Raw genomic sequence first — 27,317 nt, forward strand, 5'->3', positions numbered from 1 at the left:
CGGGTCTCTGGCCACCGCGTGCCGCGGGTCATCTTCGCTCACGTGATCCTGTGTGTGGTATTTGGGTAACTGTGCTTTCTTGCTGTTTCTCTGTCACTCAGTCACGTCCGACTTTTGGCTCAGCCACTCCTTTCATCAGACTTTTTATGTAATGGCTTCTCTGCAAAACCCTATGTCACAGTGTCGGGGCTCAAGGAGCATTCTCATTTGCGTGTCTGAATGGATGTTTTCTAAAGTCAGTAACGAGGCAAAAGGAGAGACTGCACAGCTTTGAATTCCAGTGAATGTGGGGCAGAGAAGTGAGGAAAACAGGACAAAAGGCAGCTGGGCGTGGGTCAGGGATGTGCCAGCGGCTGGAGAGGCCGGGGTTGTGGGTGAGCGCTCTGTCTGCTTGGGAAGTCTGCTGCCTCCCCCCTCAGAGAAGGGGGCTCAGGAGAAGCTCAGGGTGGTCAGGTCATATGTTTAAGGAAGGAGGTCCTCTCCCAGCCTCCCAGCTCCTTGGCCAAGCCCTGGACAGCGAGTGAATGTGACACTGAAGCCCCCTGTTTGGTGGTGGAATAATCCTGTGTTGAACAGTTATTTTGTGCTCAGCCCCTGAATAATCTCCTGGGATTCCAACAATCTTTAAAAGAAATTCCAATGTTATTCCGCTGTACAAATGAGGACATTGGGATTTAGGAAGATAAGACAACTGTCCAGAGTCGCCCCAGTGGACAGGGACGATGAAGCCGGATTCTCTGATTCCTGAGTCTGCATGGGAACCAGTGCAGCCCCTGAGTTCACCTGCTGTGTCCCCTATATGCCCCGCCCCTCCTCACCACCATCCTGGAGGGAACCTCAGGGTATGATGTGTTCGGTCTCTTCCTTACTGACAGTACAGGAAAGTCTGTAAGTCCAGACTGTTGATGGGCAGATGAAAGCTGAGAAACTCCACAAGGTTCAGGAATTGGAGTTGTCAGAAGGCTGGGGGAGGAGAGGCTCAGAACAGGTTGGTTAAAAGTCTGTGTAGATATCAGCCTGGCGTGCTGCAGTCCACGGGTTTGCGAAGAGTTGGACACGACTGAGCGACGGAACTATAGGCATCAGCCATGTAGACACCAGCTATAACCAACTTCACCTCCTCCCACCCCCCAGGTGACTATCCTGTTCTACCCCAGAGGGAGGTGAGAGGTTACATTCCAGACACGAGGCACCAAAGAGGGTGGAGGTGACACTCCTTCATTAGAACAGAATAAAAACATGGAAATCTATGTGAGTGTGAGCCTGCTCAGCCTCCAGGACACTGACCACCACACATACATGCCTCATGAAACTTCAGGATCCTTCTCTCAAGAAATTGAATGATCTGTAATCAAAAGATAAAAGCCACAGTTACTGACACTTGTGGTCCCTTAGATGAGATGGGGAACTCATCCTTATTGTGGTGCGACCGACTGCTGAGCAGACCATCACTCCTAGACACACACTCACTGAGCACCAGACAGTCTCTAGAGTGTCACTGTTCAATGTGAGTGTTGTAGGAACACTTGCCAACCAGGCAACGTGAAAAAGGAGCCCGAACTAACAGTAGGGCAGGAAGAGACAGAGACAATGCAGATGACAAAAGGAAGCTTTTAGCGATTAAGTCAATATTCTCAGGCAGATAAGAGAAGATAACGCACCCCAAACTGAATAAAACCTACAGCAGCATGCTTCAAAAATGAGGCCCCTCAGAGGACAAGGAGCAACACTGAGAATTAAAATAGGATTGCTGAAACAAAAAGACAATAGCAGTGTCGGAAATAAAGCTGAAGGAACTTCCAAGGAAGTCAACCCAAAGAAAAAAGATCAAAATTAGGAATGCAAAGGGTCAAGAGAAAGAGATAAATATAAAACTTAAAAGTTATGACCAACCTAGATAGTATATTCTAAAGCAGAGACATTACTTTGCTGACTAAGGTCCGTCTAGTCAAGGCTATGGTTTTTCCAGTGGTCATGTATGGATGTGAGAGTTGGACTGTGAAGAAAGCTGAGCACCGAAGAATTGATGCTTTTGAACTATGGTGTTGGAGAAGACTCTTGAGAGTCCCTTGGACTGCAAGGAGATCCAACCAGTCCATTCTGAAGGAGATCAGCCCTGGGATTTCTTTGGAAGGAATGATGCTGAAGCTGAAACTCCCGTACCTTGGCCACCTCATGCAAAGAGTGGACTCATTGGAAAAGACTCTGATGCTGGGAGGGATTGGGGGCAGGAGGAGAAGGGGATGACCGAGGATGAGATGGCTGGATGGCATCACGGACTCGATGGACGTGAGTCTGAGTGAACTCCAGTAGATCGTGATAGACAGGGAGGCCTAGCGTGCTGCAATTCATGGGGTCGCAAAGAGTCGGACATGACTGAGTGACTGAACTGAACTGAACTGAACAGGTGTTTAAGAAAGAGGGCTCAGAGAAACTATCGAAATCCAGACCTGATGTGGGAAAGATAGACATCAAGGTCATTGTATGAACTTTCTTTTTTTTTTTTTAACTTTTTTTTTATTTTTTGAAGATTTTTTTCATGTGGACCATTTTTAAAGTCTCTATTGAATTTTTTACAATATTGCTTCTCTTTTATGCTTTGGTTTTTTGGCCATAGGATCTTAGCACCCCAACCAGGGATGGAACCCTCACCCCCTGCATTGAAAGGTGAAGTCTTAACCACTGGACTGCCAGGGAGTCCCTATATGAATGTTCAATTAAGGGAGTTAAAGGAAATATCCTCTAAGCTTCCAGAAAGAAAAAAAGATATGAGTAACTCAGGAGATCAGTTTCTCTACGGGTCCTGGCTGAGTTTCATTAACAGAAAGAAAGCATATGAGTTTATTTAACAAGGGTTTTTACATGACACAGGAACCTTCGTGATGAAATGAAGACCTGAAGAAATGCTTAAATTTCAGTGTTTTGATGCTTGGTTTGTCAGACTATTTTGGGGGGCTCCAAAACCACTGCAAATGGTGACTGCAGCCATGAAATTAAAAGAAGCTTACTCCTTGGAAGAAAAGTTATGACCAACTTAGATAGCATATTTAAAAGCAGAGACGTTACTTTGCCAACAAATGTCCATCTAGTCAAGGCTATGGTTTTTCCAGTGGTCATGTATGGATGTGAGAGTTGGACTGTGAAGAAAGCTGAGCACTGAAGAATTGATGCTTTTGAACTGTGGTGTTGGAGAAGACTCTTGAGAGTCCCTTGGACTGCAAGGAGATCAACCAGTCCATTCTGAAGGAGATCAACCCTGGGGTTTCTTTAGAAGGAATGATGCTAAAGCTGAAACTCCAGTACTTTGGCCACCTCATGCGAAGAGTTGAGTCATTGGAAAAGACTCTGATGCTGGGAGGAATTGGGGGCAGGAGGAGAAGGGGACGACAGAGGATGAGATGGCTGGATAGCATCACGGACTCGATGGACGTGAGTCTGAGTGAACTCCGGGAGTTGGTGATGGACAGGGAGGCCTGGCGTGCTGCGATTCATGGGGTTACAAAGAGTCGGACACGACTGAGCGACTGAACTGAACTGGACTGAACTGAGGAAGTCAAGAAAAGATAGGATGACAGTGTGAGCTGAGTGGAGTCAGCCATGCAAGGCCTGTGCCTCAGCTGCCCCTCTGCCCTCTCTCTTTGGAGATGGTGGGTGGTGGTGGTAGTTTGGCTGCTCAGTCATGGCTGACTCTTTGCGACCCGGTGGATGGTAGCCCTCCAGACTACTCTATCCATGGGCTTCTCCAGGCAAGAATACTGGAGTGGGTTGCCATTTCCTTCTGCAGGGGATCTTCTCGACCCAGGGATCGAACCTGCGTCTCCTGCACTGCAGGCAGATTCCTTTACTCCGGGAAGGAGGGCACCTCACATGAGATTCTCCTGGCCTGCTTCAGAGGAAGCCCAGGAAGTCCTCTGCACCTGTCTTGCCTCGCATCTCTTCGGCTGGAAATGCTCAGTCTCCCAAGGTATCATATTTGGGGTAGCACATCCCAAACCCCATCAGTGACATGCACATTGTAGTGGTCAGAAGGCTTTCGTTTTCTCAATAACAACCCTGAGCACCTGAAGACAGTAGAGAAATGCCTTTAAAATTCCCCACGGAAATAATTTTCTGGAGTGTCTCAATTACATGTGAAAGCTGAATAATGACTCTTCAGAGGAGCAGGGATTTAGGAAGTTGACCTCATACATCCCTTTTCTCAAGGAGCTACTTGAGTATGTGCGCCATGAAAATAAGGGTGTAGATCCAGAAAGAGGGAACATCCAAACTCAGGCCCAGGAATTAAAGGACTTCATGTGAACGATGGACAAAAGGAAGCCCCTGCAAAAAGGGCAAGAAGGAGGCCCCTCGCCCAGCAGCTGGGCAGCTGCCCTGAGAAGAACCAGCCTGGATGGATGGGGTGCTGTCAGGCAATGCCCTCAGGGGACAAAAATGTGACTGATGGACAGCCTGATGTGTCAAATGTCAGAAAATTTTTAAGAAGAGTTTTTCAAGTGTGTTGGAGAATTTGTAAAGAATTCATGACAGATACAAACAAAAGTAAGCAAATGAAAAAAAAAGTAACTCTAGGGAAACAAAAAATTATACAAAACAAGAAAATATAATTAGATTTCACTTCTTGGCTCATTAGTGAATAATACTTACATAGTCCTAAAGAAGGGGCAAAAGTGGAGGCAGTGACAGACTTTATTCTCTTGGACTCCCAAATCACTGCAGACAGTAACTGCAGCCCTGGAATTAAAAAATGCTTGCTCCTTGGAAGGAAAGCTGTGACAATATCTCAGCTTTTCAATATGCTGTCTTGGTTTGTCATAGTTTTTGTCACTTTGCCAGCAAAGGTCCGTGTAGTCAAAGCTATATTTTTCCCAGTAGTCATATACGGATGTGAGAATTGGACCATAAACAAGGCTGAGTGCCAAAGAATCGATGCTTTTGAATTGTGGCCCTGGAGAAGATTCTTAAGAGTCCCTTGGACTGCAAGGAGAGATCAAACCAGTCAATCCTAAAGGAAATCAGTCCTGAATATTCATTGGAAGGACTGATGCTGAAGCTGAATCTCAGATACTTTGGCCACCTGATACAAAGAGCCAACTTATTAGAAAAGACCCTAGTTCTGGAAAAGATTGAAGGCAGGAGAAGAAAGGGACAACAGAAGATAAGATGGCTAGATAGCATCACCGACTCAATGGACACAAACTTGAGCAAACTCCAGGAGACAGTGGCGGACAGAGGAGCCTGGCATGCTACAGTCCATGGGGTTGCAAAGAGTCAGACATAGTAACTGAACAGCAACAAAAAGTCCTAAAGATATAAATATTGTATTTCAATACACCCCAAATCTGTGATCTTGCTATTTTGGAACAACAGGGGGTTAGGCTTGTAAAAGTGCTCAGTTCTCATCTTGCATTCAGGAAAGTCAGTAGAGACTATTTTAAATGCATAAATTAATAAACAGCTAACAAGTCTATTTTAGAAATTCTGGGATACAAGAAGAGTTGTCACTAAGAAATTGGGTTTGTGGGGGGAGGCGTGGAGCAGGGAATGGCATTTTGCTATATTCCTTCTAGCACCACTTGGCTTTTAAAACCATGTATGTGTAATATTTTGTTAGGAGTTGAAATTAGGCTTACAATTAATGGCTGCCCATCAAGAAAAAAATATAGTTAGAGATCTTGAAGGCAGAATCCCATGCTAAATAATCACTGATGAGATTAAAGTGATTGCATGTTAAAGAATTTGGCTGAGCGCATTTTCTAGCAGCGATTGACTGAGGTTTGAAGTGACCTCACTCCCCTGCACCGTCTGGAGGTACCTCCCTGGTTCTTCCTCCCTCCTGAGATGAGCCCAGGTCTTGCCCAGAAGGTACTTGAAAAGCTTCTCACATGGTCAGCTGGTTTCCAAGCTGGCAGAACCCTCAACCTCACCCCAGTGGTTTTGCTCAGACTTTGCTGCTGACTGTTGCCTCTGCCCGGGGTTGGATCCCTCACCCCTGTCCGCGGCCTCTTTATTCTGTTACTGTGGCCCAACCAGCCTCTTCCACCTCAGATGTTCTGCTTCACGCTTCCTGTCTCAGTCTCCATCCTTGCCCGCTCTGCCTGTCCACACCGGCCGTCCCACCATCTGCCATGGAACACGCCTGCCATCCAGCAAATCTCGTTCCCAGCTTGGTGTTCTCAGCCAGAATCACTTCACCCTCGCAGCTCTGACCTTGAGAACAAGTGCAGATTGCAGCCACTTCAACAACCTTAAGGGTATAAGCATGATCAGTCTTGCAAATGCGTGGCATCATTCAATGAGGTCTCTGGGAAATAATAGGAATTAAGTCATGGATAAGGGAAATTATGGTTCACCAGTGGGAGCTGTGTCCAGTTATAATAGGTGCTAAAGCAGCATTCACTTTTATTTATATTTATTTGGTATCTTTAATACTCATGTTACTATAAAGTAGATTTTTGTCCCATGAGGGTTTTGCATATAGAGTGGAATTGGATATAACCTATCCAATTGTTTCACATACCCATTGATTTAATAATTATTTATTGAGTACTTAATATGTTGTGGAGCCAAAGGTTACAGAGATGAAATGGTTTTCTCCCAGCTTTCAAGGAGCTTATTATGGTCAGCTGGGAACAATAGAAACAAACAGTAATACTGCTCTAATCTCCATGCATCAGAGAGTGCAAGGAGCACTAGAAAAGGCTCTCATGTTACTTCGTTTCAACCAGAAATCCTGAGATTGGACAGCAATTCACAAGAACGAGTCCCATAGCAGTTCATCAGGGTCTGAAGTAGTGGCACCCAAACTTTCTTATTATGCCCCTGCTCACCGAAGCCTTTAACCTCACATCCCGAAAAGCTTATTCATGAATTCTATCCATGCTCCACTGTTCAGTTCAGTCGCTCAGTTGTGTCCAGCTCTTTGCGACCCCAGGGACCACAGCACGCCGGGCTTCCCTGTCCATCACCAACTCCCGGAGTTTGCTCAAACTCAAGTTCATCCAGTTGGTGATAACATCCACACTTCTCATCCTCTGTCATCCCCTTCTCCACCTGCCCTCAATCTTTCCCAGCATCAGAGTCTTTTCCAGTGAGTCAGTTCTTTGTATCAGGTGGCCAAAGTACTTGAGCTTCCGCTTCAGCAACAGTCCTTTCAATGGATATTCAGAACTTATTTCCTTTAGGATTGACTGGTTGGATCTCCTTGCAGTCCAAGGGACTCTCAAGAGTCTTCTCCGTGTTCTACTAAACTCCTATATTATGTACGTTATCAAGTATAACTAAAATAAATATTGTAAAGAATGAGGGTTGTTTTTTAGATTTCTAAATAGACTTTCTGGTCTCCTCTGCTTGTGCCCCAGTGTCTCTCTCCTTCAGCACCTCCCCGGAGTAGACACCTCACCTGGCACTACCAGTCAGGTCCAGGGTCGAATCCTCACTGTTACTGATCAAAGATCTGCACTTAGACATCAACAGGGGACTGAAGAAGGAAGATGTGGTACACATATATATATATATACAATGGAAAGTTACTCAGCCATCAAAATAATGGAATGATGCCATTTGCAGCAACGTGGATGGACCTAGAGATTTTCTGAAGGAAGAGTGGAGGAAGTTAGATGGAGAAGCAGATTGCAGCCCTTTCAACAACCTTAAGGGTATAAGCATCATCAGTCTTGCAAATGTGTGGCATCATTCAATGAGATCTCTGGGAAATAATAGCAATTAAGTCACGGATAAGGAAAATTATGGTTTGCCAGTGGGAGCTGTGTCCAGTTATAATAGGTGCTAAAGCAGCATTCGCTTTTATTTATATTTATTTGATATCTTCAACACTCAATTTTCCAGTGGTCATGTATGGATATTAGAGTTGGACTGTGAAGAAAGCTGAGCACCGAAGAATTGATGCTTTTGAAGTGTGGTGTTGGAGAAGACTCTTTTGAGTCCCTTGGACTGCAAGGAAATACAACCAGTCCATCCTAAAGGAGATCAGTCCTGGGTGTTCATTGGAAGGACTGATGTTGAGGCTGAAAGTCCAATACTTTGGCCACCTGATGTGAAGAGCTGATTTATTGGAAAAGACCCTGATGCTGGGAAAGATTGAGGGCAGGAGGAGAAGGGGACAACAGAGGATGAGATGGCTGGATGGCATCATAGACTCAATGGACATGGGTTTGGGTGGACTCCGGGAGTTGGTGATGGACAGGGAGGCCTGGCGTGCTGCAGTTCATGGGGTCGCAAATGGTCGGACACGACTGAGCGACTGAACTGAACTAAACTAACACTCATGTTACTATAAAGTAGATTTTTGTCCCATGAGGACTTTGTGTATGACTTCCCTTACATGAAGAATCTAAAAAGACATGATCCAAATGAGCTTATTTTCAAAACAGAAACAGACCCACAGACTCGTATAATGAGCTTATGGGTGCTGGGGAGGAGGGGTGGGGGGAGGGACAGTTAGGGAGTTTGGAAAGGTCATGTACGTGCTGCTATATTTAAAATGGATAACCAACAAGGACCTACAGTATAGTGCAGGGAGCTCTGCTCAATGTCATGTGGTGGCTTGCACAGGAAGGGGTTTGGGGGAGAATGGATATATGTGTATATATGGCTCAGCCCCTTTGCTGCTAACCTGAGACTACCACAACATTATTAATTGGCTATACTTCAATACAGAATAAACAGTTTTTTAAAAAAGAGTCTGGATTTAGTCAATTCATCCAGAGATGAGGGACAGACCAGCAAAGACTCCAAATATGTCATGTGATCAGCCAGACCTTTCCGGAAGAATGACTAGAAACCGCCATTTGTACAAGGCATACTTTCCCTGTGAAAGTATCCATTCCAGAGACCAAATTAATTCAAAGTTGCTTAGTGAGCACAGAATGAGAGCAAATGGAACTGTGGCCTGTTGGGATATTTCTGCAAATGAGAATTAACGGATCGAACTCCCCTCCTCTCTGGAGATATTTCTGTCTGAATAACCAGTGCTGGACCTCAAATAAATACTGACATATTTTACTTTTAGCTTTCCTTTTTTCTAGAATCATTTTAAACAGCTGCCCTTCTGTTAACACAACACATCAGAAAATAAGAATGCATTTGATTGGAGGAAACCTTGAAAATGTCAATTACATCTCTGTCCTGGGGATTTAGCCTAAAGAGACAGAACTGCTTGACTTTCAGGTTGGCGCATGGCTGGAGACTGACCCTTGCTGGCTCCTAGGTTGTTAAGAGCCTCTCACCCATTAGGCAGGCTGAATGCTGCTGGCCCTGGGCACTCTTCATTCCAGCCTAGAACTCTGACTGGTGAGAGGGTTGCAACTTTAACTTCTATCTTCAGAGATCTTCATTTTCAGCTACCTGGGAGAGGTGAGCCTAAACTCGCCTCTCCAGACTTGAAGGCAGATCTTGAGCAGGAAAGAGGGCTCAGTGCTCAGATGATAGCAACTTAAACATTAGTTAAGATTCTTTCTTTTTAGGTATTTGTCTAACCAACGTCGTATCACACCCTTTTCCTGAAAGGAAACGAGTCTATTTTTCTTCTACTGAAAGCAATGATATTGCAATTAAAAAAAAAAAAAAAAGAGCTTAAAACTACACTAAGACTTTTGGTATACTTTCAACAGTGGACTCTCCACCACCACTGTTTTTACCTTAATGGAGATATTTGAAAACATGTTTTGCACTAACTTGTTCAGTTGCTCAGTCATGTCCAACTCTTTGTGACCCCATGGATTGCAGCACGCCAGGGTTCCCTATCATCCGCTATTGGAGTTTGGCCAAATTCATGTCCACTGAGTCAGGGATACTGTTTATACATTGCCATTCACTTATCTAGATGTCACTGTATCCTAGATGTCCTAAGAACAAAGTAAATGACATTAATTAAATAAAGACACTTTAATATCTCATAATATAGCAACATTATATACTTAATTTGAACTTATGGCATAAGCATTCAGTTCAGTTCAGTCACTCAGTCGTGTCCGACTCTTTGCAACCCCAAGAACTGCAGCACGCCAGCAGTACCAACCAAGTTAATTCTGTTTAAGAATAGCAGCTGAACTTATTCCATACGTGCACTATTTGTATAAAAGGAAGGAAAAATATACTCAACAGAAACTAACAAAATGAATGTAGTTGATTCAGTGTGTTCTTTGAAGGAAAGATACGGCAAAAATTATTTTTAAAAACAATATATTATATTTTAAATTATTTACTTATTAATTTATTTATTTTTGGCTGTGTTGGGTCTTTGTTGCTGCTCAAGGGCTTTTCTCTGGATACAAAGTGTGGGCTTCCATCTGTGGTGTCTTTTCTTGTAGCTCATGGGCTCTAGAGCACGGGCTCAGTAGTTGTGGCACACGGGGTTAGTGGCTCTGCAGCATATGGGATCCTTCTGGACAGGGGATTGAACTCATGTCCCCTGCATTGGCAGGCAGATTCTTAACCGCTAAACTACCAGCAGCTGCTGCTAAGTCGCTTCAGTTGTGTCCGACTCTGTGTGACCCCATGGACAGCAGCCCACCAGGCTCCTCTGTCCATGGGATTCTCCAGGCAAGAACACTGGAGTGGGTTGCCACTTCCTTCTGCATGGACCACCAGGGAAGTCCCAAAAATACATATTTTAGATGTTAAAATTTCCCACAGGCAGTTTACTGATCTAGTAGGCTTTTATTCAGTGATTCATGAATCAGGCGACCTCCAGCCTAGCAGAGAGAAAGGAGCGCTGAAGAGCTGTGCAAGACAAGAGGTGTTATGAACCAAAGGGAACAGGAACAGAAAGTTACACTGGGTGTGTGCTGATTGGCCGAAGCAGGGCTGCACCCCTTACATCAGCAGAGGGAAAGCCTGAAGTATCAGGGACCCTTAGCTGAGCAGGCCAGTGCTGCTGGGGTAGCCTGGACCTTCCTTCTCTGGGCGAGCTGAGCCCAGAGGTTGTTAAGTGCTGGTTTACTGACCCAGGGGTTAGCAAGAGTGACTCCATCTTGGGCCTCACCTGGTGACTTTAACATAAGTTTAATACTAAAGGTAAAAGCTTTAGTAACTGTTTTAAAGCATATTCATGTATTTTAGTGCCAGGGTCCAGCCTTGGTGGATCCAGGGTGATTTGAAGGTGGGGACGGAGTCGGCATCCTTGGAAAAATACATATTTAATTACAGATATATAGAGAGATTAGAAACGGATAGTGTAGTAGGAAAATTAGTGGAGAAAAAGATGCCGAATAACTTGGTTTACATGGAATAGCATCCATGCTCCAGATGGGAATTCAGCCAGAAAAAATGGGGAGCAAGAAAGAAATGACATGGGGAAATCAGTCTTTCTGGAAACTGATCCCATTTCTTTATTTTTCAGGTTTTCTTATATACCTTTTGTTACATATAGGAATGAATACAGAGTCACGCGGGGGTCAGCAGTCCTGACCTTTATCAAAATCAGGTGCTTCACATAAATGTATTAAAAAAAAGGTCTTAGGGGTTTGACATCATCTTCTGGCCATGAGACCTGCTGACATTTTATGACCCTTTCTTTCTGATAACCAACAAACTTATTTTTTCCAAGGGTGTTTTTTCTTAAACCAGGCACCGCCTTCCAAATAAAGTTGCATTCCTATAGGGTGAGGGTGTAGCAAGTTACAATCAAGAAAGGAATTTATTTAACCCAAGGTTAACATGATTAATCTTAAAGGTTAATACTTATTTCTCCTATATGCTTAAAGGTTAATACTTATTTCTCCTATATGCTAGTTATATTCATTATAAGGGCAGGGAATATGGAGATTTAGCAGCAAACATCAACCCAACAAATGAAAATCCTTTCACCAATGTTCCCCTTAAGATCTGTTTAGTCTTAAGATAGTGATACATTTTTACAAGTTACATTCTTACACAGCAAGGACACAGTGATTTATAACAAAGTACAGTGATCTATTACAAAAGAGAAAATCCATTAACTCAAAAAGTCTAGTATTGCTGACCTTAAAAACTACTATATTTCCTTTTCTATATTCCAAATACATTGATTAATATATTCCCAGGTGCCTAAGGATATGGAGGCCTGGTGGCAATCATTGACTCAACAATGAGAAAAGCCCTATGCTAATTAAGACTCTCAAAATACTCCAAAACTCTCTGTGCTGTTTATGGTTGAGAGGTAGTAAACAATCATGTGTGTAGTGGCAGGAGTATGGATAATCCTGTCACACAAGCTAGTCTGTCAGCAGAGAGGTTTGACCTGAAACACCCTTTTCACATCCAGGGCAGGGAATTAGTAGCAATTATTGGCACAACAGATGAAAAAACCCTTCACCAATATAATTCCTAACCAACCCACTATACTAATAATTTCTAACTCCCCAAAAGAATTTGCCTTTAGTAAGTCTAAAACATCTTGTGCCTCTCAGGTTGGGAGGCTGTAAACAATCACATGTGGCCGGACTAACCTACACAGGCGGGCTAGATAACCTATAAAGGAGTCCGTAAGCTGAAACACTCTTGTCATGCCCAGGAATTTTTATTGACTTGGAGCTGCACATTGACTCCTTCTCCGAGAGAAACGGTTATGGGGGAGAGCCCCCGTAAAGTCAGAGGTGTAGGTGAGAGCATAAAACAGACTCTGGTTTGGGGGTTAGATGCTCGGGACCAGGGGGTTTCCTGAGGCTTTATCACGCCTTTGCGTATGCCAAGCCTCCTTCCTCATGACCTTTGCCATGGGCGGAGTTCCTCACGCTGGCCCCCGGCATTTTAGTCCTTAGCTGTGCTGTCAAATGGACTTAGAAATGGGCACTTCCTAAAGGAATTTCTCTCCTGGAGATAAAGTCAGGAGTCAGCTCTTGGTGGGTTTCCCTGGTGGGCTTCCCTTGCGGCTCAGCAGTAAAGAATTCGCCTGCAATACAGGAGCCGCAGGAAGCACAGGTTCAGTCTCTGGGTCGGGAAGATCCCCTGGAGGAGGGCCTGACAACCCACTCCAGTATTCTGGGTCTGAAAAATCCCAGGGACAGGGGAGCCTGACGGGCTACAGTCCATGGGGTCTGTAGAGTAGGGCATGACTGAGCGACGGAGCACACAGGCACACTGTTCTTGATGTCATATTAAATTCTTGGTGCACCTGTTTTGATGGAATGTCAGTCCTCTAGTTTAGTGCTTTTATCTTGTCCCATGAACTGCCTTTCTCCTGGGGCCACTGCCTACTATCAGGCAATGAGTGCAGAGGGGGTGAGTACAGCTGTGTCTACCCCATGAGTTCAAGGATAGGGGCTGATTGTAAGCCCTTAAATGCGCTCAGCTCAGCATTCCCAACCCCACAAAACAGCCACAGGTCAGAGTGTCCCATGGAGTCCCCAGGGAGGAAGAGGCTGGGGAGGGGACCCTCCCTTTACAGCAACTCGCCTGTGGGGCTTGGAGCAGGAGGGGTGGAGAGATGACTGGCCAGGTCATCCTACCTTTTTCCCTAACTTGTTGCTCAGCTAGGCTTCCGCAGTCCCCATGGTTGTATTTCTGCTTCACCTGCCCCAGGGTTGGAGCAGCTGCTGGCTTGAAGCGAGCATTGCTTATTTCAAGACAAAGACAGATGAGAAGCAGGAGCAGGATACCAAAGACCCCTTCCTAGTCCATCCTTCTCGGTCGAGTCCAGATGCTTCTTGCATCAAACATAAGCCTGGAGACTTCTCTGGTGGTCCAGTGGTTAAGACTTCACCTTCCAATGCCAGGGGTGCAGGTTCAATCCCTGGTCAGCAAGCTAAGATCCCACATGCCTCACGGCCAAAAAAAAACCAAATCATAAAGCACAAGCAATATTGTAACAAATTCAATAAAGGCTTTAAAAATGGTCCACATCAAAAATGAAAAAAAAAAAAACATAATCCTGAGTTCAAAACAGCCACACCCACCCACCACGTGAAACCAGGGGCGTCCCTCCATCTTCTCCTCCTCTGACATGTACTCCTGAGAGGACACCTCTTAGAAGGATTTTATCCATCCTTAGTCAAATATTTTATATACAGACACACATATAACTTTTGGAAAGTTGAAGACACGTTTGTGGGGACTGTGTGCAGTGTCATTCAGCAGGAAGAGCGGAAGCAAGCGCTACTGTCAGTGGGATTGTATTAAAACTCGGGAAGCGGCTCTCGTTTCCACCAGTGCCATGATCGGGTGTAAATTACCCTGCCCTCTTCTCTGTTCCTTCCACAGGGGATTACTGGAATGCGGCCTCTTTCCCAAACCCATCATCCTACTTGCATTTCTCCACTTTCCAAGGAGAGACCAGTGCTGACATCTCCTTCTACTTCAAAACGTTAATCCCCCGGGGAGTGTTTCTTGAAAATCTGGGGAACACAGATTTCATCAAACTCGAACTGAAATGTGAGTATCCATTGTTTGTCAGCTCATGAATAACTACTCTTGTCACTTACAAGCTGGTCTTAACCTCGATTATGTAATTGGCACTCGAAGGTAGATGCACTCCCTGAGAAAGACCTAGGTTCCTGCGCCCAGGTGCTCAAAGGATACAGTCACAGACAGAGCCTCCCACAGTGCTGTTAGGAGGACGAGAGAGGATAAATTGCCCTGATACTGGGGGTGGGGGTGGGGGGAATGTGTACTTTTGTTGAACTCTAGTCAGTTTACAGTATTATGTTAGTTTCAGGTAACAGCAAAATGATTCAGTTTTATATATATATATATATATATATATATATATAGCTTTTCAGATTCTTTTCCACTGTAAGTTATTACAAGATATTGAGTATAGTTCCCTGCGCAATAAAGTAGGCTCTCATTGTTTATCTGTTTTATATATGGTAATGCGTATCTGTTAATCCCAAACTCCTAATTTGTCTCTGCCCCTCCACCTTCTCTATCCCCTTTGGTAATCCTGAATTTATTTTCCATGTGTGAGTCTATTTCTGTTTTGTAAACTAAGTTCGTTTGTGTAATTTTTTTAGATCCCACCTATAAGTGATATCGTATGATATTTGTCTTTCTCTGTCTACTTACTTCAAGTAGTATGGTCATCTCCAAGTCCAACCATGTTGCTGCAAATGGCATTATTCCACTCTTTTTATGGCTAGGTAGTATTCTGTTGTATGTATGTACCATATCGTCTTTATCCATGCCCCTGTGGGTGCATATTTAAATTATATCCATATCTCGCCTATTGTAAGTGGTGCTGCTATGAATACTGGGATGCATGCAGCTTTTTGAATTAGAGCTGTATGCCCAGGAGTGGGACTGCAGGGTCATGTAGTAGTTCTATTTTTAGTTTTTCAAGGAATATTTTTAAGAAAGTATTTTTAAGGAATATTAAGGAACAATATTCCATGTTGTTCTCCGTAGTGTCTATGCCAGTTTACTTTTCCACCAACAGTGTAGGAGGGTTCCCTTTTCTCCACGCCCTCTCCAGCATGTATTACTCATGGACCTTTTAACAATGTCCATTCTGACTGGTGTGAAGAATGTATTTGTTTTCTAAGGAGACAGGGTTAAGAGTAGATGGAGGATCGGGTAAAGTGATCAGGAATAAGAAATAAGAGAATTGGGGTAACAACACACATGAAAATAGGAAAAATCAGAATTAACGTCTGCGGGAGTGGATGAAGCAACCTAGACAGCAGAACGGTGTTGCTGTGCAACCCTGGGTCTGCAGCTTTGCAGAAGAGGCTCCACATCCACCCACACTCTGAAGGTTTGAGTCCTGGGTGTTCTCACCTAGGGTGCAGAAACTACCAGAATCCCAGCAAGGGCAGAGGCTGCTTGGCTCAGCTCAGCCCTGTGGATCCCAAAGACCCTCAGAGGTCATGTGATTTGAGGATGCCACCCGTGGAGGGCAGGGTGTCACTGCATCTGAGCAGGGTAAGTCTCATCGTACGGGGACCTTTTATCTACGGGGCACAGGTGCAGCTTTATGAATCTGTGTCCACAAACTTCCAGGTCTGGTGCACATTTGCCGGGCTCCCCTGGCTATCCAGACCCAGGAACAGCCAGAACCAGGAGGGAAGTGGGTCAGTGGCCCGGGTCCCTGCATGGAATCTCGGCACCCTCCCCGCATCAGAGTCCTTCCTCCTGGCCTGTGCTCTGTGTCTGAGCACCTGTGTTACTGGGTCTGGTCTGAGGATGATCCCAGACATATTTTCCAGAAATAGCTGATGGTGTATTTTCCTCCTTTTGTAGTTACAATTTTGCAATATGGTCTTTGAGAAAGGGAATCTCAGGCAACTGTGTTTCTGCTGAAATCCTATGGGATTCTTTCTGTTAAATGCTGGACGGCGATATGGCAGAAGAGCGTGGACTTTGGAATTTTCATTCTCAGGTTGAAATCCAAGTCCTCAGGCAAATTGCTTCATCTGTTTGAATCCTAATTTGCAAATCTATAAAATGGGGATGACAATTTGCTGGGGTTATGATGCTAGAATATAGCTACCCATGAAGCATTTATTTCAGTGTCTAGTAGTTACTGCAATTATCATCTTTCTGAGAATGCTCATTACAGATCTAGTATGAGCCAGATCTGGTTGAAAGGAAGACTGAGAATATTCTAGCCCTAGCGTTACAAAGTAAACAAATAGAAATCACTTATTTTCACGAATTATGGGCTAGAATTATTTAAAAGGGATTTCCACAGAAATTAATTGAATCAGACTATTTTCTGACTTACACAAAGTGGGGTTGTATTTTAGAAATATCTCATGGCACAAAAGGAAAATTGACAATCCCATATCTGAGTAATTCTATGAGCTTCTATAAAATTACTTGAGTTCGCCCTGTCCTTGCCTTATACCCCCATGTTTTGTAAACTCAGTCCTGGGTTGGAAATAAGACAAATGAAGTATAGAAAGAGCAGGCGTTTCTGCTAGAGTATCTGTATAATAGAATTTCACTCATTTCTAATTATGAAAAACCTCCACAGATGTTTTCAAAGTCTTCTCAGTCTTTCCATGAAATGAAAACTCCGTGACAGAGGGTGGATTATCACCTCATTTTGTCGTGTGGCTCTTTTCTGTCATCCAGTTTACTTTTGGTGAAGAAGTGTGAGACTTTCAAGGCACAGATTAGAGGTTGGCCTCTCCTCGGAGTTCTCTAGACCTTCTAATAATTACTGAAGGTGGAAGCACCTTTTATAAGGTCTCCTAAATGTTAGAGATACCAAATGTCCATCTTTGTATAGCCCCTCCATTCAGGTTCAAAGGAACTTTTGGGAGGAACCGGGAGGGAAACGCAGCTTGGTCTGTTTGAGCAAAACTTCTTCAAAGTTTACAAGAAGTGGTGCTTCCACAAAGAACATGAGGAAATGTGGCCATGACTGAGGCTTGCTTCTGCCCCATGCATCACGCTTCTCCAGACTATTCTGTGCAGGATACGTGGGGTGATGGGAGAGGTGGAGAATTCTTGCAAGCCCCTCTCTCCCTTCCACTGATGAGTCACTGCTAACCTAATGGGTCCCGAAGTCAAACTTTTAAAGAGTGTCTCTACTTTTTTTTCCCCTGAATTTGCTAGGCTTTCTAATATCTTTCAGGTAGGAATTCAAATTTTTCTTCTCTACATGTGTCTCAAAGGAGCTTTGTGACAGTGTGTCTACACAGTGGTTTCTAGAATAACATTTCGGTTAGTTAATGACATTGTATCCTCTGTTAGAAATGGAAAATTCTTGACTCTAAGAACAGTGAGTCAGGGGCTTCCCTGGTGGCTCAGCAGTAAAGAGTCTGCCTGCCAACGCAGAAGAGTCAGGTTCGATCCCTGATCCAGGAAGATCCCACATGCCTCAGGGCAGCCAAGCCCAAGCACCAGAACTATTGAGCCTGAGCTCTAGAGCGCACGAGCCCCAACGACTGAAGCCCCTGAGCCCTGGAGCCCATGCTCTGCAACAAGAGAAGCCACTGCAATGAGAAGCCTGCGCCCTGCAACTAGAGAGTAGCCCCCCGCTCACCCCAGCTAGAGAAAAGCCCTGCAGCAATCAAGATGCAGCACAGCCAAAAATTAAAAAACAGAGCAGTGAGTCAGTTGCACTAACCTAATGAGACACCATCAGCATCTTACTGTGCACGTGAAAAAGCCCATGTGGTAAAGTTAGACTGAGGTTACTCACTAGCATGCTCTACAGGTAAGACTATAAGGCTGCATTTCACTTCTTTGCTGTCTATATTTTTTTCATTCATTTGGTGGGTACTTACTGAGTCCCAACCATGTCCCAGATACTATGCTAGGTCAAACGTTGTTAAGTCAAGTATGGTGCCTTTCCCTCCAAAGAGCTTTCTGTTTGTTTTGGAAAGCAGCCAAGTCAATCAGCAGCTATGATAACAATAAAAATAGCTCAGCTTTGTTCAGACTCTCTGCATCTCCAGCACTTTTCCAGGGACTTTACAGACAGCATCTCACTTACTTCCCTAACCACCCTTTGGGCTGGAGCACCACCGTTAGCATCTCTGTTTTTCAAATGGGGAAACCAAGGCACAGGATGTAAGTTGCCTGGTCAAGGTCACACAGAGGGGATATGACAGAGCTGGTGCTTAACCCCAAACATTTTTTGTCTGTCCTGAGTCTGTTGCTGTTAACACCAAACCACACCACCTCCCGGAACAGATGTTGAGAGAGATGGCTGAGCGCACCGAGGGGGCATTTAAACCCAACTGGAGTGACAGGTGCTTCCCAAGGAATGTGATGCTTTAATCAAGTTTTGATGGATGAGCAGGAGGCAGGAAGGGGAGGAAGTTGGGGGCAGAAGGAAGATCTGGAAAGGAAAAATGTGACTAAAAGGAGAACACCTGTCTGTGAAGGAGTGAGCTGGCTTGCCTTGACCCTGAAAGTTATGGGGAGCGGGGCCATAACGCGATCAGATTTGTGTTCACCCGAGGAAAGATGGAAAAGCCAGAGAAGTGGCGGGGACTGCTGCGAAGATGGTGCAGGGTGAATGGGAGCTGGGCAAGCTGACAGGGAAGGGTCCTAGATGAGAGAGCTGCTTAGGAGAGAGATTCCACAGGTTCTAACAAAGTTGTTGTGAGAGTGAAGTGGGAGGGGAGGCTCTAGAATGAAGCCAACATTTGGTTGGGATGGTTCTGATGATTGTGTGGATAGAACAACTTTTACCAAGGATGACGGCATTGGAGGGCAAAATGAAAACTGCCTTTGGATGTTCGGAGTTTGAGGGCCCACAGGATCAAGGACTGTCTCTCCAAGTGGACACATGTAGAGGGTGCCGTCCAGGGGAAATCACGTGGGCCCCACGGGGAAATCACGTGGGCCCCACGGGGAAATCACGTGGGCCCCCAGGGGAAATCACGTGGGCCCCACAGGGAAATCACGTGGGCCTCCAGGGGAAATCACGTGGGCCCGACAGAGCACTCTGAGCTACAAGCAGGCAACGTGAGCAGCAGCGTCACTTAGAGAATCATCAGGAAATCAGCATGGGTGCCTCAGCATGGATGAGATTGCCCAGAACAAATGCGCAGAGAGAGAAACCGGGTGCCCAAGGGTGAAAACCACACTTAAAAGATAGAAGGAAGAAAAGGAGCTTGTAGACGCCTGGCAGAGAAGTGGGAAGACGGTGATATCCCAGGGGCCAAACATAGAAAGAATTTCAAGAACAAAAAAAGTGCCTGATGGCACTGAACTGAGAGATCATGAAAGGAAGAACGGAAGGGGCTCTTCACCTTTCACATGTAGAGGTCACTGTCGAAATGTGAGGCCGCGTCTGTGGTGAGCGGAGGTGGATACAGAGATCAAGAGATGGTGGTTTTCTTCATTGTTCTTGTGGGAAGGGACTTGAGTACCGTGTGTATTAAAGAGAATTCAGGAAAGAAAAAAGAAGTTAGAGATGTGGGAGAGAAAGGGACTGGTGGAAGCAGTGAAGTCCCCTGGGAAGTGACAATGAGTGACATGTAGAATTAGAACATCCGAAGGGACTGATGGAAAGAGGAGAGACAGTCCATTTCCAAACCAGGAGTTACTTTTGATTCTGTTGTTTGTTTGCTTATTTTTTGTCAGTTATTTTTGAGATGGCCGAGGAGCCGTGCTTTAGAAAATATTCGCTAACAACCACAGATATTTCCATTATTTTTCCAGAGTTCCCCATCGGGAACAGCTTGACTTCCCTACATCCCTTTTCTGGCCAAGACGCTCCCATCTTGACCTTGACCATGGTCCCATCACCAGGTGACCTCTCACTGAGCACCTGCTGTGTCAGGGGCACTAGGGTGGATCCTGGAGGTCCCAAGGTGAAGACAAGAGAACCCAAGGCCCTCACCTACTAAAGGAGACAAACACACTGACTGCTGTATGGATGCCTAACTTTTATTATGAACTTTGTAGCGCCATGCACTACTCTAAAACTTTGATAGGTACTAACATTTTTAGGAATCAGCGAACTAAAATGGACTGGAATGGGTGAATTTCACTCAGATGACCATTATATCTAGTACTGTGGGCAGGAATCTCTCAGAAGAAATGGAATAGCCATCATGGACAACAAAAGAGTCCAAAATGCATACTTGGATGCAATCTCAAAAATGACAGAATGATCTCTGTTAATTTCCAAGGCAAACCATTCAATATCACAGTAATCTTAGTCTATGCCCCAACCAGTAATGCTGAAGAAGCTGAAGTTGAACGGTTTTATGAAGACCTACAAGACCTTTTAGAACTAACACACAAAAAATATGTCCTTTTCATTATAGGGGACTGGAATGCAAAAGTAGGAAGTCAAGAAACACCTGGAGTAACAGGCAAATTTGGCCTTAGAATATGGAATGAAGCAGGGCAAAGACTAATAGAGTTTTGCCAAAAAAATGCACTGGTCATGGAAAGCACCCTCTTCCAACAACACAAGAGAAGACTCTACACATGGACATCACCAGATGGTCAACCCTGAAATCACACTGATTATATTCTTTGCAGCCAAAGATGGAGAAGCTCTATACAGGCAGCAAAAATAAGACCAGGAGCTGATTGTGGCTCAGTTCATGAACTCCTTATTACCAAATTCAGACTCAAATTGAAGAAAATAGGGAAAACTGCTAGACCATTCAGGTATGACCTAAATAAAATCCCTTATGATTATACAGTAGAAGTGAGAAATTGATTTAAGGGCCTAGATCTGATAGATAGAGTGCCTGATGAACTATGGATGGAGGTTCGTGCCATTGTACAGGAGACAGGGATCAAGACCATCCCCATGGAAAAGAAATGCAAAAAAGCAAAATGGCTGTCTGAGGAGGCCTTACAAATAGCTGTGAAAAGAAGAGAAGCAAAAAGCAAAAGAGAAAAGGAAAGATATAAGCATCTGAATGCAGAGTTCCGAAGAATAGCAAGAAGAGATAAGAAAGCCATCTTCAGTGATCAATGCAAAGAAATAGAGGAAAACAACAGAATGGGAAAGACTAGAGATCTCTTCAAGAAAATTAGAGATACCAAGGGAACATTTGATGCAAAGATGGGCTCGATAAAGGACAGAAATGGTATGGACCTAACAGAAGCAGAAGATATTAAGAAGAGATGGCAAGAATACACAGAAGAACTGTACAAAAAAGATTTTCATGACCAAGATAATCATGATGATATGATCACTCACCTACAGCCAGACATCCTGGAATGTGAAGTCAAGTGGGCCTTAGAAAGCATCACTACGAACAAAGCTAGTGGAGGTGATGGAATTCCAGTTGAGCTATTTCAAATCCTGAAAGATGATGCTGTGAAAGTGCTGCACTCAATATGCCAGCAAATTTGGAAAACCCAGCAGTGGCCACAGGACTGGAAGAGGTCAGTTTTCATTCCAATTCCAAAGAAAGGCAATGCCAAAGAATGCTCAAACTACTGCACAATTGCACTCATCACACATGCTAGTAAAGTAATGCTCAAAATTCTCCAAGCCAGGCTTCAGCAGTATATGAACCGTGAACTTCCTGATGTTCAAGCTGGTTTTAGAAAAGGCAGAGGAACCAGAGATCAAATTGCCAACATCTGCTGGATCATGGAAAAAGCAAGAGAGTTCCAGAAACACATCTATTTCTGCTTTCTTGACTATGCCAAAGCCTTTGACTGTGTGGATCGCAATAAAATGTGGAAAATTCTGAAAGAGATGGGAATACCAGACCACCTAATCTGCCTCTTGAGAAATTTGTATGCAGGTCAGGAAGCAACAGCTAGAACTGGACACGGAACAACAGACTGGTTCCAAATAGGAAAAGGAGTACATCAAGGCTGTATATTATCACCCTGCTTATTTAACTTATATGCAGAGTACATCATGAGAAACGTTGGACTGGAAGAAAAACAAGATGGAATCAAGATTGCCGGGAGAAATATCAATAACCTCAGATATACAGATGACACCACCCTTATGGCAGAAAGTGAAGAGGAACTAAAAAGCCTCTTGATGAAAGTAAAAGTGGAGAGTGAAAAAAGTTGGCTTAAAGCTCAACATTCAGAAAACAAAGATCATGGCATCTGGTCCCATCACTTCAAGGCAAATAGATGGGGAAACAGTGGAAACAGTGTCAGACTTTATTTTGGGGGGCTCCAAAATCACTGCAGATGGTGACTGCAGCCATGAAATTAAAAGACGCTTTCTCCTTGGAAGAAAAGTTATGATCAACCTAGATAGCATATTCAAAAGCAGAGATATTACTTTGCCGACTAAGGTCCATCTAGTCAAGGCTATGGTTTTTCCAGTGGTCATGTGTGGATGTGAGAGTTGGACTGTGAAGAAAGCTGAGCACTGAAGAATTGATGCGTTTGAACTGTGGTGTTGGAGAAGACTCTTGAGAGTCCCTTGGGCTGCAAGGAGATCCAACCAGTCCATTGTGAATGAGATCAGTCCTGGGTGTTCTTTGGAAGGAATGATGCTAAAGCTGAAGCTCTAGTACTTTGGCCATCTCGTGCCAAAGAGTTGACTCATTGGAAAAGACTCTGATGCTGGGAGGGGTTGGGGGCAGGAGGAGAAGGGGACGACTAAGGATGGGATGGCTGGATGGCATCACGGACTCGATGGACATGAGTCTGAGTGAACTCCAGGAGTTGGTGATGGACAGGGATGCCTGGCATGCTGCGACTCATGGGGTCGTGGAGAGTCGGACATGACTGAGTGACTGAACTGAACTGGACTCCATATGTGCCAAAGAGGACCTCAAAAAGAATAAGAATTTTCCCATCCCATTGCATACAGTCTAATGGGAGAGACTAGAGTATAAAACAGTATTTTGGATGAGATGAAATGTTAATAAATATAGGGCAATACACGGCAGTGACACAGATGAGGCAACAATTACTTCTGCCTGGAGAAGAAGAAAAGGTTCTTTGGAGATTAAGCCATTGTAACTGAGGCCCAACCCACATTTCTGGCTCTGGATCCCAAAGGCAGAAACTAGTCGTAGATGGCGTGGATGCACCGCAGAAGTGAGGTGCGCGGTTCACCAGTGCAGCGAGGGCTGTAGGACTCTGTGCTCGGTGGGATCTCCAGGGCCGGAACACTGCCTGGCACATCGCAGGTGCTGAGTAAGCATCTGTTGAAAGAATAAAATCAATGAATGAGGTGCTAGGCTAATGGAGAAACACAGAAAAATCTAGGTGGAAAAGGACAACACCGCTCAAGGGAGGTGGGGATCAGAATGGTGACAGACATTCATGGAAAGGTGGCAGGATGATCGTGGTTGGTGAAATTTAGGAATTCAAGATTTCACGAGAAAGCAGTTTGGGCGATGAGCAGGTCTGCGATGCATCGTCTGGCCATGCACGTGGGCTTCTGGGTTGCATGAAAAGGCTGTAGGGAAAGTCATGGCAAAGGGCGCAGTGGACAGGGAGCCTGTGATCCAAGCATTGCAGGCCCTGGGTTCAAGGATGGCAGTGATAAGCACAGGAGAGGAAGTCTCATGGGAGGATGCATTGCTGAGTGCAGTCTCTGGTGCCATAGAACAGAAGAAGCTCTGAGGTCAAGGGTGCTCCCAGCTGCCCTCCTGGCCCCAAGACATGGGCCCCAAGGGAAGGGGTTGGGTGACTGATTGGTAGGTTTTTCCTCAAGGTGAACTGTAATCAGAGGAAGTGTTTAGAAGTATTTGATGGTAAACAGTGACCATAGCGTTTCTTAGAGCTTCCCTGGTGGTCAGATGGTAAAGAATCTGCCTGCGATACAGGAGACCTGAGTTCGATCCCTGAGTCAGGAAGATGCCCTGGAGGAGGGAATAGCAATCCATTCCAGTATTCTTGCCTGGAGAATCCCAGGGACAGAGGAGCCTGGTGGGCTATATAGTACAAGGGATCACAGAGAGGCAGACATGATTGAGTGATTAACACTTTCACACTTCACTATAGCATTTTTATTCTTTGTTTAACGATTTAAAAGAGCTTACACAGTGGGGGGATTTTGAAGGGGATGTCCCCTGTCTGGAAAACATTCAGGAGAAGCAGCCAGCAACTGAAACTGAACCAGGAATTGAAACTGAAGCTCCAGTACCTTGCCCACTTGATGCAAAGAGCCGACTCTGGAAAAGACCCTGGTGATGGAATAGATTGACGGCAAGAGAAGAGGGCAACAGAGGATGAGATGGTTGGATAGCATCACCAACCCTATGGACACAAGTTTGACCAAACTCCGGGAGATAGTGAAGGGCAGGGAAGCCCGATGTGCTGCAGTCCATGGGGTCACAAAGAATCGAACATGACTTAGCAACCCAACAACAACCACCACCAGAAACTGTTACAATACCTTAGCATAAGCGTCCCTGTTGACAAAGCTTGAGCTTTTCCGGGTATAAGGTTGATTCGGAACACAGATCTGCATGTAACTGGCATATCTCCACAAAATGTGCTGGCAGAAGTCCAATGTCCTGCTAATCTTCAGGAAACATATTAAGGAAAAACCTTCATTTTCCAAGATACCAGTTTCTGCAGTACACATGCTCGAGAATGTGGCAGAAGAAAATATTCTGCAGAGGAAATAAACAATGGCAATGTATGGTCCGCTATTCCAGAATTGGAACAACCTGTTATATTAAGGGAGCTTCCTCTGTGTAGACATGAGGAATGTCTAATTCTACTTTACTGGTGTCTCTGCCATGGGGACACTATTCAGGGTGTTTCTTCTTTGATAAATATTGTGAGTTTTTAGTAATACAGATCAGATGTTAGCACCTGGATTTTTCCTTTTAATTATCCTACCCTTCTTGTTATCAACATAGATTCAGGAAGAATTTTAGTATTTCTACTTCTTTGCAAGTCTAGCTATAAGCTCAATTAGTGTTAAAGATCTGGGACTCTAAATGATCCTGACTTGCTCATTATAACACATTAGAAAAAAAACCACCATAAAATGTTTTTTAACCTGCATAGAAACACTGTTGTCAAGTTTTTTAATGTTTACAAAATGTTTCTAGTTTCTGGTTTCAACTTTTCAATTTCAATTGTGGACCAAAACAGTTCAGAAATATAAATGAAGATGAAACTTGTGCTCTATTAAAGTTATTTAATATATTAGCCATGTGCATTTCGAAGTATTAAAATATATACAAATAACTGGTAATACTGTCAAGTTTAATGTACCCAGATTTCTTTGCCAGTCTCACTGAAGGGGACAGTTATTTGAGTATATGGCATAGGTGTGTGTGTGCTAAGTCGCTTCAGTCGTGTCCAATTCTTTGCAACCCCATGGACTGTAGCCCGCCAGGCTCCTCTGTCCATGAGATTCTCCAGGTGAGAATATAGCAGTGGGTTGCCATGCCCTCCTCCAGAGCATCTTCCTGACTCGGGGATGAAGCCTGCATCTCTCGTCTCCTGCACTGGCCGGTGGATTCTTTACCACTAGTGCCGCCTGGGAAGCCCCCAGTGGCGTAGGTACCCTGGAGTTAATAGACTTTAGGATGTCCTCTTGATGTGAAAAATAACCAAAGTTACCTTAGATGTTACTGATCTACCCATGTCTGCTGATTTGAAAATTTCTGGAAGAAGTTGGGTAGGCCTCTAAGCCAGATATGGTCACCTGTTCCTACAAAGTTTCTGTTCCTGCCCTTCTCTCTCCACACTCCAGAGGCGTCTAGAAGATAACCTCCCTACTGAAATCCTGCCCACAAGAAAGATGTTTTTACTGTATCCTAATTTAAAGTGTAAAACATACATAAAAGAGAAGTCTTTCATTTTCCTTTAAAAAAAAAAAGCAACACTTCTATAAAACAATTAATTTGGTGCATTGCCTGGAAAAATAGGCATCCTCATTAGAGAGCATCTTTACTAAGTCTGTCTGAAGGAATGGGTTGTGCGTCATTTCTTTAGGGAAGTGCTGACATTTCGTAGAGATTTTTTTGTGAGTGGAATTTCTCTTCTGTCTCATTCCCTTTGATTCAAATATTTTCTACATTATTTATAGTGTGTGACAGTCCACAAAACCTTTCCCTTCAAAGAGATGGCATGTTAAGGTGTCAGAAAGGCCAGCTGCTAGAATCAGCCTGCCTGTGGGCAGCTGGAAGAGAGCAGACGTCCTAAGAGGAGAGGAAGCTAAAGAAGCTAGGATTTGTGCGTCCTGCCCTGGGACAGAGCTGGGAGCAAGAGTGTGTTATCCTGACAGAAACAGACACGTGGATTAGTGAGAGAGGCAGACATGTGTGTGTGGAGTTGTAAGGAGGTTAGAGACCTGACAGCTGCCTTTCTAGATGCTACCAGTGTCTCCGAAGGCTTGATATTTTCTGTAAAAAAAAAAAAAAAAAAAGGCAAATGCTTCGAGAGGGAAGGGTTGGTGCCGATGTCAGTTAGTGCTTGTTACAAACACTGGAGAATTGATCCAACTAAGGACGACACTTGGGACCAATTAATTCAAAGCCAGTTGCAAAAAAGGATACAATAAACCAGGGAGCAGAGCTTCATTTAAATATATTGAGTGACTGGGGAAGATTACTGGAAATAGCTCAAAACCAAAAAAATCTCAAAGGGCTGAAGGCAACTGTAAACACAACAACTCTAGGCTCTCACGAGTCATCAGACAAATGTAAATTAAAGCCGTATGACAAAACATTGGCCAACTGGATGTCAGCTGGAAACCTTAACAAAAGCAGTGTTTTACAAATGAAGAGTTCAGGGACTTATCTCCTCCAAGACACGTTTTGCTCAAATTTTAAGGTGCTATTTAACAGCAATCAAGATAGCAACTTTGAGGAGACAGAGAGAAATATAAGGCTTAGATGAAATCTAATAGAGGACTAGGATCACAGATGGAATATATTTTGCTTAAATACTTTAGGAAAGACTAATTTCTATCTCTGTGATATGCTTTTTAAAAAAAAGAAAATTTTAGTTTAGGTACTTTCTGACATACAAAGGGACTGTGTTATAGGAGTTTCTGAGCC

General features: G+C 44.3%; 1 protein-coding gene across 1 annotated transcript in view; it reads left to right on the plus strand.

The window, feature by feature from the left end:
* The window catches only part of CNTNAP2 (contactin associated protein 2), a 2,342,027-nt gene that overhangs the window by 2,035,457 nt on the left and 279,253 nt on the right, over positions 1 to 27,317 (plus strand). The window contains exon 17 of the mRNA XM_042248972.2: positions 14,197 to 14,367. Within this exon, the coding sequence (XP_042104906.1) occupies positions 14,197 to 14,367 (171 nt within the window). The remainder of the gene's footprint in view (positions 1 to 14,196; positions 14,368 to 27,317) is intronic.

The sequence above is a fragment of the Ovis aries genome, chromosome 4 (genome assembly GCF_016772045.2).
Source record: "Ovis aries strain OAR_USU_Benz2616 breed Rambouillet chromosome 4, ARS-UI_Ramb_v3.0, whole genome shotgun sequence".
NCBI classification, from domain to species: domain Eukaryota; kingdom Metazoa; phylum Chordata; class Mammalia; order Artiodactyla; family Bovidae; genus Ovis; species Ovis aries.